General features: G+C 45.9%; 1 protein-coding gene across 10 annotated transcripts in view; it reads right to left on the reverse strand.

Annotated features, from left to right (window-relative positions):
* The window catches only part of LOC143690990 (lipopolysaccharide-binding protein-like), a 52,282-nt gene that overhangs the window by 31,079 nt on the left and 5,696 nt on the right, over positions 1 to 15,507 (reverse strand). For 8 of the 10 annotated variants that reach the window (XM_077168860.1, XM_077168887.1, XM_077168928.1 and 5 more), the window contains exons 6-12: positions 14,896 to 15,009; positions 10,527 to 10,590; positions 7,868 to 7,931; positions 6,560 to 6,651; positions 4,670 to 4,846; positions 3,332 to 3,391; positions 2,310 to 2,480 (exon numbers count right to left, since the gene is read on the reverse strand). In XM_077168860.1, coding sequence (XP_077024975.1) covers positions 2,310 to 2,480; positions 3,332 to 3,391; positions 4,670 to 4,846; positions 6,560 to 6,651; positions 7,868 to 7,931; positions 10,527 to 10,590; positions 14,896 to 15,009 — 742 coding nt within the window. The remainder of the gene's footprint in view (positions 1 to 2,309; positions 2,481 to 3,331; positions 3,392 to 4,669; positions 4,847 to 6,559; positions 6,652 to 7,867; positions 7,932 to 10,526; positions 10,591 to 14,895; positions 15,010 to 15,507) is intronic. The other 2 variants (XM_077168868.1, XM_077168938.1) reach the window with 2 other exon arrangements.

The following is a 15,507-nucleotide window of genomic DNA, read 5'->3' on the forward strand; positions in this document are numbered from 1 at the left end:
GATTAGTGTTTGCTTGATACTTGTTTTTCATCTTTTTACTTTCAACCTGACTATATTGCTATATTTGAAGTGAGGTTCTTGTAGCCAGCATATCGTTGTATCCTTTTTTTCAATCCACTCTGCCAATTTCTGCTTTTAATAGGTGATTTAGACTATTTACATTTAATGTGATTATTGATATGTTAGGGCTTAAGTCTGCCATTTTATTTTTTGTCTACTGTTTGTTCTCTCTTTTTCATTTCTCTGTTTTCTTTTTCCTACATTCCATTGGGTTACTTGCGTTGCTTTTAGAATTCCATTTTGACTTATCTGTACTTTTTGAGTGTATTTTTTTTGTGTAGTTTTTTAAAAATTATTTTATTTTTTTAAATGCCAAAAAACACCAAACGCAAACATTCCTATTTTGATCATTCTGTTCTTGTGTAGCTTTTTTAATGTCTGTTTTCTCTCTATCTCTCCCATATATGTATATAAACTTATTGTCTACTGGCATTGTCGTCTTACCTACCTTTGCCTCTCTTTACCCCCCATTTATAATGTGATTGTTTAAAATACTTATTCTACATACATTTTTATTTGAGTTTTATTGAGATATATTCCCATACCGTACAACCCATACAAATTATACAATCACTGGCTCATAATATCACAAAGTTTTGTTTACATACATTTTTAACCACATCAGTGTCATAATTTTTGTTTCAGTCATCAAACATATTTTAGAAAACTCAAGAGGAGAAAGAAAGCCTGTTTACCATATTTTTGCTTATCATATTATTTCTTCTTTTCTAATATTCCAAGGTCCTTCTTCTAGGTATTTCCTTTCTGTTTAGAGAACTTTCTTTAGTCATTCTTTTAGGATAGGTCTGCTGGCAACAAATTCTTTATTTTCACTGAGTATAAGTTTCTGGGTTGACAGGTCTTTTCTTTCAGTTCTTGAAAATTATAGTGCTACATCCTTCTGCCACCCCCATGTTTTCTGACGAGAAGTCAGCTGTTATTGGAATTGTTTTACTCCTGTATATAGGGGGTCATTTTCTTTGGCTGGTTTAAGATTTTTCCTTTGTCCTTAGTTTTCAGAAATTTAATTATGATGAATTTGACATAGATTTCTTTGGGTTTATCCTACTTCTTGAATCTTTAGATTTATGCCTCTAAACAAAGTTTGAAAATTTTTAGCCATTATTTCTTCAAGTGCTTTTTCAGCCCTGCCCTATTTCTCTTCTCTTTCTAAGACTCCAATGAAATGAATCTTATATCTTTTGTTATAGTCTTCAAGTCCCTCTTTTCACTTTTTTGAAAAGTGTATTTTCTCTCTGCTTTTCAGATTGGGGTAATTTATTTCTGTTGTTCTGTCTTCCAGTTCACTGATTGATTTCTTTGTCTGCTCCATTCCTCTGTTGAGCCTGTCCAGTGAGCTTTTTATTTGTTACTGTATTTGTCATTTTAAAATTTCCATTTGGTTCTTCTTTACATCTTCCTTCTCTATTTTTTTCCTGAGATTTTCTATTTTTCTTTGTCTCAAGCATGTTTGTAATTCCTTGTTGAAGCAATTTATCATGGTTGCTTTGAAATCTTTGTCAGATCATTCTCTCTGTCATCTTGGCATTGGCATTTACTGTCATTTTTTTATTCACGCCTGATTAATGGTATGATGATGATTTTTCTATCAAAAATTGGAATTTCCATAAAAGTGAGGGCTTATTTCTGGACGCTCAATGCTATTCCATTGATGTTTATGTTTGTCCTTGTGCCAGTATCATGCTGTCTTGATTACTGTGGCTTTGTATTAAGTTTGTAATAGACAAATATGAGTCTTCCAACTTTTTCTTTTTCAGGGTTGTTTTGCCTATTCCAGAATACCTTGCATTTCCATATGAATTTTAGGATCATCTCGTTAATTTATTCCTTTTATTTTATAAAGATTGTGTTGACTCTTTAGATCAATTTGGGGAATATTGCCATCTTAAGTTCTTTAAATTTTACATCTTCTTTTTAAAAGTAATTTGATTATTTTTACCTATAGTGATATAGAGTTATGCTTTAATACTTTTACAGCAAACATAACTGAGTGAGAGGACTAAAATCTTCATCTCAGGTGGAGTGAATGACTTTTAAGGTTTCCTGCAATCCTGACAATGTATGACTTGATGAACTACACCCATTGATGCCGGTGGTGGAAATAGATAGCCTCCAGCCTCTATCAGCTGTGTAGTCTCATGACCTTTCAGCCAAGGGGAACATCACCACTGCTGAGAGAGGGGCTTACTCCCATGACCCTTTGCTGCCCTGGCCAGGACCAGACTTACCGCCCTGAGTTGGAAGAGTGGAATGTGATCAGAGGTTTTGGGCCGGAGGGCGTAGGCCTGGACTACCATCACTGCCATGAGGGATGCATTTCCAGGGTTGAATATCAGGAATGGTGTTGATTCGGGTGCTACGTCAAGCTCCATCTTCATATTGGGGTACAACTTGCCCAGCTAGAGAGAGGGCACAAACTCAGGGGAGGGAAGAAGACACACAGAGGGATGATGAGCTGTACTGGGGAAGCCCAGAGGACAGGACCCAAGGCTCAAATTTCTGAAGACCCTAAGCCAGCATTGGAAATATCCCAGGTGGGAGTGAATTGCATTTCTCAGCACTCCTTTCCAAGCAGGGACTTTGAGAAAATATCTGGGGTGGGTGAGATACTCCCAAAGGCCATATTTGAACAACAGGGATAGTCATACTGCTTTCTCGGCAGGCCAGCTGGTGTTGACTAGTGTGCAAGTTTGGGGCCAGAGCTGAATTGCCTGGGTCAAGAGAGAGGAACCTGAATATTCTTCTCCACTCCACCCTCACCAATTTCTAGCTATGCCTCTAATAAACATCAAACAAATATTGATACTTGTTGCCTTGGCTCCCAATTATTAGCTTGCTCACGGTTCTCCCCTTTGTGCCCTGGATGGAACCTTATACATTTGCACTAGTTAAGGTTTTAATCTCACATTGGATTCTCCAGCAGGCCAATGGTATAGTACAATTGTCCCATTTGGCAATGAGGAAACTGAGGTCCAGAGAGGTTGACAGAGATAGCTAGATAATAGCTTATTCAGGATTTAAACCCCAGGCAGACTGAATCCAGACCCAGTGTTTCTGTGCCATAAGAAGTCCAAGAGTGATGAGGATGTTGTACAAAAGAGATAGTGTCGTAATACCCACTGCTCTAATAGGTAAGATGATTGTCTGGACAAGTCTACACGCAGCCTCATAGTTTCCAAATACAATTTCTAGGTTGGACTATGCTGAGGAGCTTGTCTTACCCCCTGAGATGAGGAAGCAGAGGTCTTACCTGGGGAACCAGCGTCTGGAATGAGTTGGTATTCAGGTGAATCGGAGCATTCAGGGGAATCTGTAGCAGAAGAAGCAGGAAGTTACTTGAGAAGCAGGACAGAGGAGTAGGAAGAGGTGTGTTTTTTATTGGGTCAGATAGCTTGGGCTCAGCTGTTGCTTCTGCCATTTTTAGCTGACTGATGGTTGGCCAGCTTTGTTAGGTTCTTTTTCTGTTCAATGGAGATAGTAATTGCACTTACCTCACAGGTTTTGTGAGGAATAAATGAGATTATGTATGCATATATATGTATATGCATGTAAATATAAATATAAAAATAGTGCTAAGGACAGTGCCTGCCACATGGTGAATGCTTAGTAAATGACCATCACTGTTATTTACTATTTCTTGGGACTGTCCCTAAAGAGCCCCGTGGAGTTTATCACCATCACGTTCGAGCTGCTGATGCCCTTCCAACAGGGGCCCCAGTCAGCCTGTCCAGCCACCCCCCAGGCCAGACCCACCCATCACTTGCTGACCCTTCTGCCAGGCAAACCCTGTCTATCCTGTCCACATCCCCTTCCCTGAGCTCCTGCCTCCTGACCTCCCTCTTTGCCCGGCCTGCTCCTGGGCACTCATCTCTGTGTGGTGGCCGTGGAGGGGCCCCGCTCAGCTCACCCTTCAGGGGGCTTGGCTACGAGGAGGGCAGGGAGCTGACGCCACCAGCTGCCTCGTGTCACAGCCTTGCACCGCTCACACTGCGGCCACGCTCTCCCCAGAGGGTTGCAGCCCGGGGCTGGGCATGGTAGCTAACAGGGTCTGCAATGTCTGCCTGGCTTGGGTCTCCTCGAATAAGAAGTCTTTGCCTGCTGGTCCAACTGAGCATCTCAGGGGGCTGAGACTCTCTCCAGCGGTGCAGCCTGAGCCTCCTCCCCCACCCCCACTCCCTTCCCCCTCTCCTTCACAGATGTCGCACCCCCATCTTGGGCTGGGGCCAGCCCCACCAACTCGTCCTTCTTCTCTGGCTGCTCCTTCCCAGGCCTTTCCCTAACCAGTCTCCTGCGAGCCTAATGCCCTTGGCAAATGCTTCTCAGGGGGCTGATATGACATACCCCAGTCTGTCTTTTAAAAATACTGCTAAAAACAGCCATGTGCATTATGTGTCAGAATCCCTCTATTATGGCACTTTACTGACAATATCTCACATAATCCCAGGGCCAGGACTAGCAGGATCCACGTGGCCAGATAAAGAAACCGAGGAACAACTTGAATTGGAACCTATGTCTGGAAGGCTCCAAATTCCACGTGCCTCCCCTGTTCCCTCCTCCGCTCAGCCCCAGCCTCCCCCCCACTGCGTACCTGCGTCGTCTCGATGTTGAAATGCATCTGTCTGGCCTGTTGGTAGACCCAGCTGGCCGTGTTGAAGACGTAATCAGAGACGGCGAAGTAGACCATGCGGGATTTCTTCTGGGGCATCTCGATGGCTGGCACTTCCGTGGGGGCTGGGGTGTGCCTTTTTCGGCTGAAGAATTCACCCTGGTGACGGCAGGACATGTCAGTCACCCTAGGGTCCTACCACAGAGCGTGTCAGGCAGAGGCAGCCACAGCCTCCTGGGGAGACGCCTCCTGGGCCCGAGCTGGTGGCCTGGGAGGAGGGTCCTCTCCGGAACGGAACGGGGCCCAGGCGTGCTGCTAGTTTCCCTCCCTCCCCGCGACATGCAGGCCCTGCAGAGGTGCCCGGAATCCCGCTATTCGAGCTCCATCCCTTTGCAGCGGGGAAGTGAGTCTGTGTTCCCGCAGGTCCCAGGAAGTGGCCGAGGAAGCAGGGCCTGGGGGCGCAGGCAGGGGCTCTGGGCTGCAAGGCTTGGGTGTGAATCCTGGATCTGACCAGCCGTAGGACCTGGACACTCTGGTAAGAGTTTATCAAGTCTTGAGGCAGAATTTCTTCTGATTTCTGGAACTCTCTGTTCTTGCTGTTATGACTTCCAAATGGTTGGATGAGGCACATTCTTACTAAGGAAGGTACTCTGCTTACCGATTTAGATGCTCATTTCATCTGTGAAATGCTTCCACAGTAACAACTAGAGCAGTGATTGGGCAAACAGCCGAGCAATATGATCTAGTCAAGTTGATACATCAAGCTAATGATCACAGTCCATCACTTGTCAGTTTGGCACCCAGACACATCTCCTTAAATGATACTTAATCGCCAAATACAGACAATAGCAAAGTCATACATCTCCTTAATATCCTATATACACCCCCAAAATTACTAACTCTTTCCCCAGAAGAGGATGAAGTCCCTGGGTGATAGTCATTCTTCCCTTGATATCTTGTAACCTAAATACTATCATGTAAAGTTACTATAACTTATGCTATACGATAAAGGGGTAAGAGAATAGAAAACAAAAATATTGCATTATAAATAACCAAAACATTTTTAACAAAAGAAATACTCTTATGAATTAAAATCCTCATTTCTGCAATTGGTTATGTGTTCATAGTTGTTGTTTATAACTATTCTTTCTGGAAACTTGCTTTCCAACTTCTAGAGGCCACCTGCACTCCTGGGCTCATGGCCCCTTCCTCACTCCACTCACTTGCTCCCCTCCTACTCTTGCTCCTGTCATCTCACTGACTTCTGTCCCTGTGATCTCCTGCCTCCCACTTCTAAGGACTCCTGTGATGATGTTGGGCTCCTCCAGGATAATCCAGGAGCCTCTCTCCACCTCAGGATCCTTACATTGCCTGTACATGCAAAGTCCCTTTTGCCACATCAGGTAACATAGTCACAAGTTCTGGGGATTGGGCTACAACAAGGGGTGAGGGGGATAGTAACAATAGTACTACCTTCTATGTTTAACATGTGCCAGACCCTGCTGAGCTCTTTATACACATCATCTCATTTTATTCCTGCCACAACCTTACAAGATATGCCTATGATTATTATTCTAATTTCATAGAGGGTCAGAGAAGTTAGGTAATTTTCCCAAGTTCCCATGGTACGAAATCCCAGGATTCGAAGTCAGGATGCCTAGGCTCCAAACGGATTTACCATGTTGGTTGAGAGACCTAGACATAGGTTGTACTTGACACTGCCTAGTAACAGGTCTGCACATTGAGGGCATGGGTCAGGGATGTGGACTGACAGGCAGATGGACTGGAGAGGAAGGAGGGGAGTCAACTCTGGGAGCTGGAGCTGATGTCCTGCCAGCCATCTGCTCCAAAGCTTTTTCCCTAGTCACTCACCTTGAAAGGCGTGTCCAGGCCCCGGAACGACACTTTGGGGACGCCGACCAGCCTGTAGTCAATGCTGGCGACATAGTCGATCATTGTGCTGACTGTGGGACAAAAAGATGCAGGGTTATGAATGGGCAGCCAAACACAGTTTTACACAGTGTGCGCTGCACAACTTCAGGGAGCTCTGTTGCAATGGATTATACTTTGGAGAAAGGAAATGAAGCTGGGGCTGAAACATGGTGCCTTGTCCCATGCAGAAAAATTGCTTCATTCATTCAAGCAATATTTATTGAGCATCTATTATGTGTCAGGCACCATGCCATGGCTGAAGAAGTTAAAGTGCCCTTCTTCAATGAACTGAGAGTCCATGGGGGAATAACTGAGCAAATAAATGTAAAATTGCAACTCTGGCTAGAGTGGTCCATTGGATGATGACAACCATACAGTGGTGGATGGGCTGACAGGAACATGATCTATACACAGTCATGGAGGGTTTCTTGGAAAAGATGTTGCTTGGGCCAGTTACTGCAGAATAAATGTTAACTGGGTGAAGGGGGCGGATGTGGAGGAAGGGCATTCCTAGCAGAGAGAGTGGCATGCTATAGATCCTGGAGGGCTATGGAACATGGCATATTAAAGGAACTTCTAGCTGCCAATGTGATGGAAGCACAGAGGACAAGTGGAGAAGGGAGCAAAATGAACCTGGAGGCAGGCATGGTGGACGGATGGGACCATGCGAACCCTCGTTGGACTGAGCTGGGCTGAGTATTTCTTTTTGGCATGGGCAGGCTCCAGAAATGGAACCCAGGTCTCCGGCATGGCAGGTGATAATTCTGCCACCGAGCCACCATTGCACCGCCCGGGCTCAGTATTCTGAGAAGCAGAAGAGCCTTTGATGAGTTTCAAGAAGGGGGGCTGACTTGGCTTGATGTGTGATTGGAAAAGTTTTGGTGGCAGCCAGAGGGCAGGACCGGGAGGTCTCCTAGCCCTACCCTGGCAGCCCTGTGCATGCCTGTTAGGTCACAGCAGCCAGGCCACAGCCAACCCTAGATTCCACCACGCATTTGTAATCCTCGGCCCACCTCCTCATTCTTCTGGCAGGTTTCTGAGTAATAACCTCTGATCCCCTCATCCACCACCCTCCCTCCACTACCCCCAGACAGCAGATCACCAGGGAGTGGGACACCCCATGTCTAACTCTGTAGGATGGAGAGATATTGGATGGGGAAGGTTTCCAGGCCCCTTGAGGTGAGAGGGTTCTGGGATGCTGGGCACTGTGGCATTTGATGACACCCAGGGTAGTAAGGGGCTCCAAACCTGGCAGAGTCCGAAGATAGGGCTGCAGACGTGAAGTTACTGCCGTCCTGACCACACCACAGATCTGCCGAATTGGGTGAGAACACCAGGTGAACCCCTCCTCTCTCCTTGGCAAGGTGTCACTTTCCCCACTCCCACTCCAGCACCCATAGTTACGGCCCCGCCCTGTACAGGCACATGTGGAGGGGTGGAGAGAAGGGGGAAGGGGTCACTGTCCCCATCAGCACACCGAACCGGTCACTGGCTCATCTGGGCTGGTCTCACGCAGCTGGGCCTGGCTAAAGCTCCTGGGATTTGGGGCACACACAATAAAAGCAGATGCTGGTAAAGTCGATACTGCCCAGGGCCTCCTGTTCTCACGGTCCTCAGTTCAGTGTCTCGGCAGTTACCGTGGCAGGTGGTGCAGGACACATGGTGTTTCTTAGAGCGCAGAGGGGAGACGTGGAGGACAGGAGGCAGCTCTTGACTCTGGGTCCACCAGCCCATTCCCCAGCCCCTTTGCCTCCTCTGCCTACTCACAGATGCCTGAAACCATTGCCACGACATGGCCAAGGCCATCTGGGAAGATGAGGGACCCAGCAAGGAGTGTGGCCTGGTCTGCAGGCAGTACCTACTGCGACCACCAGAGGGAGCCGACGCAAAGCCAGCAGGAGGGTCAACCCAAGCATCCCATTCCTCAGCCTCCACTAGCTTCCTCCTGGGGAAGGCAGGGATTCCAGCTGGGGGAGGTCCAGGAAGCCCCTAGTCCTGCAGCTCCCTAACCTCGGCTATTCCTATACCATCCTGGGGATTCATCTTTTCCCACTTTGCTCCTGTCGTTACTTACTCCTTATTTGCTCTACGCCAATACAGCCTCTAAAGAATTGCCTAGGCTTGACAAAACACAGAGCAACTTTATATGCTCTCATCAGTGGAAAACTGGGATCCCTTGTCATGAATAGGATAAGCTGGAAAAATGAATACAAGGGAATTGAGGGAACACTAAGGATGTCTCTGTAGATCCTGTTGCCTGGATAGTTATTGCCAGCTTTTTGTTACAAAGGGAAGTATTCAGGACTCACTAGTCTCAAACTGAGAGTTTCCCTTGACGTAAGAAGGAGGAGGAAGAGGACTGTTTAGGGAATCACTTGTTGATTCTGTTTTCTGCATGATTTAATACCAAGGTTCACATCACTTAGCCTCAGCTCTCATTTTGAGGGAAGCTTCCCCTTTCTGGGATCAGTGTTGAGTACGTGCTCCAAGCAGGCGACAGCACGTCTGGCACATGCACCCGAATGGCCTCCTCTGAGCCCTGAGTGAGGCCAGCGCTGCCAGCACAGTCCCTGGGCCTGGGGTGTGTGGACTCCCTGGGGTCAGCACCTGTCCTCAGCTAAGCCCCCTGATCAGGTATCCTCTCCTGCACAGCCAGTGAGCACTTTGTCCATTGTCCCCATGGAGCCTGAAACCAATGACCATCTCCTCTTGAACTGTCCCTTCCGCAGGGTCAGCCTCCCCCAGCCCCAGTTACATGGAATCCACATTTCTCTGGCCCTCCATTCCCATATTGGTAGGGCAGAGACAACAACCCTCCCTGGCCTCAGCCACCAGCTCTCGTGGGTATCAGAGAGCACAGATGGCAGTGAAAGGAACCTCGCCCTGTGCACTGGGCCAGGCAATGAGTGTCCCTGTGTACGACGTCATTCCGTCCTCACATCAGCCATGAGGTGGGCGCTATGCTTATTCCTTGTTTGCAGAGAGAATCCTGTGGCTGAGAGAGGTGAGCCGGTCACCAGAGCCTCACAGCCAGCCCCGTGGCAGAACTGGGGTTGACATCCAGCGTGTCTGCCTGTGGCTCACCATCGCAGGAAGAGTCCCAGGGGCGAAACCCGCCTGACAACCGGCCCTGACACTGCAGTGATGAGTGCTCTGAGCAGACGCCGTGCGCCAGCGGCTCCGTGACAGCATCTAACTGCCTCTCACCAGCGCTTCTGGTCGGGGCCTCGACCCCACTCCACTCAAGACTAGGAGAGGCTGCAGGGGGTGCACAAGCATGCCCAGAGACACAGGGAAATGGACGAGGACCCCTCTTTTCCTTCACACTCCCGGCTTTTCCAGAGGTGAGTGACACTTAGGGCCACTCCCACTGCCGTTCCCAGTGTGCCTCACATTTTCTTACCATGTCCTGTTCAAGAGGTATTTTCCTATATCAAGGTAAGCAAGATTTACTTAGTTTTCTCCTTAAAGATTTTTTTTTTTTAAACATGGGCAGGCACCGGGAATCGAACCCGGGTTCTCTGGCATGGCAGGCAAGCGTTCTTGCCACTGAGCCACCGTGGCCCGCCCTCTCCTTAAAGATTTTAAGATTTGTTTTGGCATTTAACTCCTTAGACCATCTGGAGTTGGTTTTTATGTATGGTGAGAGGGAGGGATCCAAACTCATTTCTCCCCATCTGTGTCTAATATTATCTACTGCTACAAATCGGAAAGCATTCCATTGGTTCCAAATGCTAGTTTATCCAATGTAGTCGTAGGAACTCGGTAATGATTTGAAATTTGTCTTTGTACCACAAATGAGAACAGCTTTGCCTAGCAAATTCAAGTGTCAAGGTACTTAAGAGAAAAGACTGTTTTTGAACATGAGTTATGTACGTGCCAATAGTGTGCTTATCCAATTGTTTACCTTTTGGTCCAAGATCTTTATCAACTTTTTTTCAACTATTTCATGGAAGTGGGTCTGGATCCCCCTAGAGAGAGAAGCAAAGATGATTAAGTTACACTTATTGATTAACTTATTTTAGGAAAGGAGGGCTAGCCATGGCTCTGTCCTTTCCCCATCCTGTCCAAGAAGGGACCCAGCTTGATAACTTTAATCCAAGGAGGGTGGTCCATGGTAATCCCCAAATCAGAAAAGTAAGTGGGTGTAGGCTGGTTGAGGATGGGTTTGTTAAGGATGTGCCCCTGTGGATTTTATTTCTCCAGCATCCTTTTCTTCCCTCTTTGAAAACTTACTCCTTCCCCATTTCAGTCCTTTTTCACTGGGGCTGACCCTGCCCTTCTGCCTGGGCTCAGTTGATTATATCAACGATGATGGGTCCAGGGCTGGGCGTGTGACCCAACACAGCTTTTCTCAGGGCTTTTCTTGGATTTGTTGTGGGAGCCACTTTTCTCCTTTGCTGAGATTTAAGCACTAAGGGCAAAATAAATGGGCTCCTGGAGACCATCTTAGCCACTCTAAGAGTTAGGGTCACTCCCTGAGACTGAAGCCAACAGAGATAAAAGGCAGATCCAAGAGACAGAGAGACTCCCGGTGTCACTGGTGGAACACCTGGATCCAGTGATAGGCTTGTACCAACCATGGACTTGTCAGTCATATGGGAGCCAGTCAAGTCCCTCAGTGCTTAAACATCTGAATTGAATTTTTTCTAACTTGCAACTTAAAGCAGTTGGATGAATTTAGATGTTAAAAGTCTTGAGGGGGGAAAAGGTGGACTGAAGGGATAGGAATGGACATGAATAGACTGTTTGGAAAAAATGAACTATATGTGGCTCTGAAATACACAAAAAGCTGCTCACCATCATCCATGACTAGATAAACACTAATTGAAACTAACATAATTCATCTTTTACTTGGCAAAAGCTAAATCTTTGACTATACGCCATGTTGGGAATGGTTTAAAGTATAGACACTCTCATATATTGCTAGTGGGAGTGGAAAGATTCAAACATCCTTAGAAGGCAATTTGTCAGTATATATTAAAATTACAAAATGCACATACTTTCTGACCCAGCAATTCTGTTTAAAATATTTAGGCTACAATATATTTGCCATAATTTGCAAAATTACGTTATGCACAAGATTAGCCTTTTAGCATTATTTGTATGGAGTGGGATGGGGGAAGATCTGCAAGCTAAAAGTTCATGAGTGGGGGGTTAGTTATATACATTATAGTGTCTTCATATAATGGAGCATTTTTTAAAGGATGGTCCTGTGTTTCGATGTGAAGGGACTTCTACATACATCATTAAATGAAAAAGCTAGGGACCTAATATTTTTATAGCATGCTGCTATTCGTGTAAAAAGCAAAATAATAGAATATCTAGATGTACAGGCATGGATTCTCTCAGAAACAATCCCCAAGGCAGTGTACTATTGGTTACTTCCAGCACTGGAACTAGTTGGCGTGGGAACAAGCTTGAGTAGTGATTTTTTTCTGTCTGTACTGTTTTGCAGCTGTGAAATTATGAACTATGAATGAATTGCCTACCCAAAAACATTTTAAAGAGTGGGTAAGACCTATCCTGTATACCCGCCCCCATATTCCCTCAACGACTTATCTGGCAGTCTAGCAATTATCGTTCACTCACTCACTCAGTCATTTGACAAACATTTTCTGAGCCTCTCCTTCATGCTAAACCCTGTGTTAGGTGCTGAGGGGACTGCAGTGAACAGGCAGCCTTGCCTTCTAACCTCATGGCGTTCTCGATGTGAGTCTCACCCACTTCAGATAAAGCTGCCCCCTGAGCCCCTCCCAACCATGGCCCCCACTCCCTGGGAACATGGCCCAGGGCAGGCCTTCCTGCACGGGCCCTTTTTCCTCCTATGGGGAGGGCAAGAGGTGGTGGGGAAATAAAAGAACTATGTTGGTTGAATTACTTTTTTAAAAAATTTTTTCTCCCATGAAGTTTTCTTTACCATTCTGTGTTGACTGATTAAGTAAATGTCAGTATATATTCTATTGGTCATGCTCAGCAATGCAGGTTTGCTTTTGAAATTTGGTTGGACGTGTGCTTGTGGTGGAGATTTTTTTTATTTTTAGCTTATAAATTGTGCTGGTTTGAAATGATGTATGGACCCTAGAAAAGCCATGTTTTAATCCTAACCCCATTTGTAAAAGCAGCCATTTCTTCTAATCCCTATTCAGTATTGAATGTTTGAAACTGTAATTAGTTCATCTCCCTGGAGATGTGATTTAATCAAGAGTGGTTGTTAAACTGGATTAGCTGGAGGCATGTCTCCAGCCATTTGAGTGGGTCTTGATTAATTTCTGGAGTCCTATAAAAGAGGAAACATTTTGGAGAATGAAGGCGATTCAGAGAGAGCAGAGCAGAATGACATAGCCATGAGAAGCAGAGTCCACCAGCCAGGGATCTTTAGAGATGAAGAAGGAAAATGCCTCCCGGGGAGCTTCATGAAGCTGGAAGCCAGGAGAAGCTAGCAGATGACCCCGTGTTCACCATGTGCCCTTCCAGATGACAGAGGGACCCTGACTGTGTTTACCATGTGCCCTTCCACTTGAGAGAGAAACCCTGAACTTCATCGGCCTTCTTGAATCAAGGTATCTTTCCCTAGATGCCTTAGATTGGACATTTCTATAGACTTGCTTTAACTGGGACATTTTCTCAGCCTAGAACTGTAAACTAGCAACCTATTAAATTCCCCTTTTTAAAAGCCATTCTGTTTCTGGTATATTGTATTCCAGCAGCTAGCAATCTAGAACATAAATTAATTAGATTTTTCTCTCCTTTTGATTCCTTCTCTAATTTTCTGCTGAATAAATCATGTGATAAATCAGACACAAGTGTTTCCTGGAGTTTTTCAGAAAGCATCTGATCTCTGTCCCCTGTGCCTAGCTGGGACTCTGGTACCCAGTACCCCTTCTCAAACAGATTATAGTCCCTGGCTATTGCAGTAGAAACGACGGCTGGTGTCTCTGACAGGCATAGTTGGAGTGCTGCTTCCAGACCTTCCTGTCCCCTACTGTACATGGGGACTTCTCCAACCATGGATCAAAGTAAAAGAGATTGGAGCAGTAAGGGATTTTCTATGAATCAGACTATGTAAAGTCCTCCTGAACTCCTCGTGCCTCTCGTTGTTTCAGTTCAGTCCAACCTCCTAAATATGCCAGGACCTAGTCCTTCTCTCCACCTCCACTGCCATCACCTGCCCAGGGTATCACCTTCTTTTGCCTGGACAACTGTTCGGCATCCTCCTTGGTCTCCCTGCATTCGTGCATACATTCTGCCCCGCTCTGATCTCTTCTAAAGGAAGAGATCTTTTAGAAAATAAAATCTGATCATATCACCCCTCCTCCTTCTTAAAACCATCCCATGGCCTCTCACTGTCCTTCAGAGTCTTGATTCCCTACCTCCTTAACTTCTAATTTGAGAACCCCTCCCCTCCTCCCCCTCTCCAGGCTCTCCGCTGACTTACTTTCATCTCTCGGAAAACACAAGCTTTTTCACGCCTCAGGCTCTTTCTACTTGTTTCTCCCTCCTTGGGAAAGCTTGCCCCACATCAGCTCGAATTCAAAACTCATCTTAGATTTCCTTTCCTGGAATATATCACCCCTGTTCCAAAGTCTTATTAAGTCTCACTACATTTCTAGCTTTCAGTATTCTGCTGTGCAGGTTATCACAATTACATTTAGGATAATTCATTTCACATTAAAATATTCATCGTCTCTCTCCTCCGCTAAAATATAAATTGCATTGGGATGGGGACCCTGTTTATTTTGCACTCTCTTATTTTCCTAGCATTTAGCTCAGGATCTGGCGAATAGTAAGGGTTCAATAAACATGTGTTGAATAAATTAATGAGTAAAGCTACGAACTCCCCCTTTTCGGTCAAGACCATGTTTTCTGATGTTCCTATCCGTACTTCCGCAGCCATGCAGCAGTTACCACTGCAACAGAATAATTAACCCATTTTGCTGGCCCCACTGAGTCTATTTTTGGTACATAGATTTTCATGGCTTTGCTCCAGAGACAGGGGGACTCTCACACATCAAATTAAAATGACACAGTGCTTTGGAGCTATACAGGTTCAACTAAATTTTCCTTTCCCAAATGGCAGACTCGAGTTCAAGACCCCTAGTACTTATGTGGAAAACATTTGTCAATTGAATTAATGAATGACTAACAGCCTCTGGGTTCCCCAAATAGAAATTCCCCCGAGACTGACAAATTAAAGGGCTCCCAGTTTCTGGTGACATTTTGTTCCTTTCAACTTGATCATTGGGCAAATTAACTTCAAGCAAAGAGGTACTTGCTTGGTTATTGTCACTCTTCCCTCTGCTGGTTCCGTTCTCTGCCCTTCTCTGTGTCCTGCCTGGCTGACACTTAGAGATTCAGTGGTCTTGCTCTCTGGCGTCTGGTCGTTTGGGCTAATGGCAAGCACAGGCAGGAAGGAAAGAGAAGTTGGACAGTTGCATCCCGTTCTCTCCCTGCCTACCATTGTTCTGGCAGTGTCTCCAATCCTCTATGGTTTCTCCTCTTGTCCACTAGCCCCCTCTCCAAGGTTCTAGCTTTTCCAGGCTCTGCTAACATCCTTTTCTTCTCTCTTCCCTCCAACTCTAGGGCTGCTAATGGCGCCATGCTGTCGCTGGTCTCTGAGTGCTTGGACATCTCCTGTTGGTTTCCTTAACATTGCCCACACCTTAGTTAGTATCCCTTCATTAAGTTATTGTCAGTTAAATCTTTGAAGTGTGTGCTCTGCTTCCTGCCAGGACCTGAGTAATGTGATGCCCACAAAACCCAGTGCTGTAGCGGTCAGCCTGATGACTGCCGTCGTTCAGTTCATACTCACTGAGCATCCCCTACATGCAAGACACATTGATGTGCTAGGTTTCCACTAAAAGTTAGGGGCATCTTGACTAGGAATC

Source organism: Tamandua tetradactyla, chromosome 1 (genome assembly GCF_023851605.1).
Source record: "Tamandua tetradactyla isolate mTamTet1 chromosome 1, mTamTet1.pri, whole genome shotgun sequence".
Taxonomy (NCBI): Eukaryota; Metazoa; Chordata; class Mammalia; order Pilosa; family Myrmecophagidae; genus Tamandua; species Tamandua tetradactyla.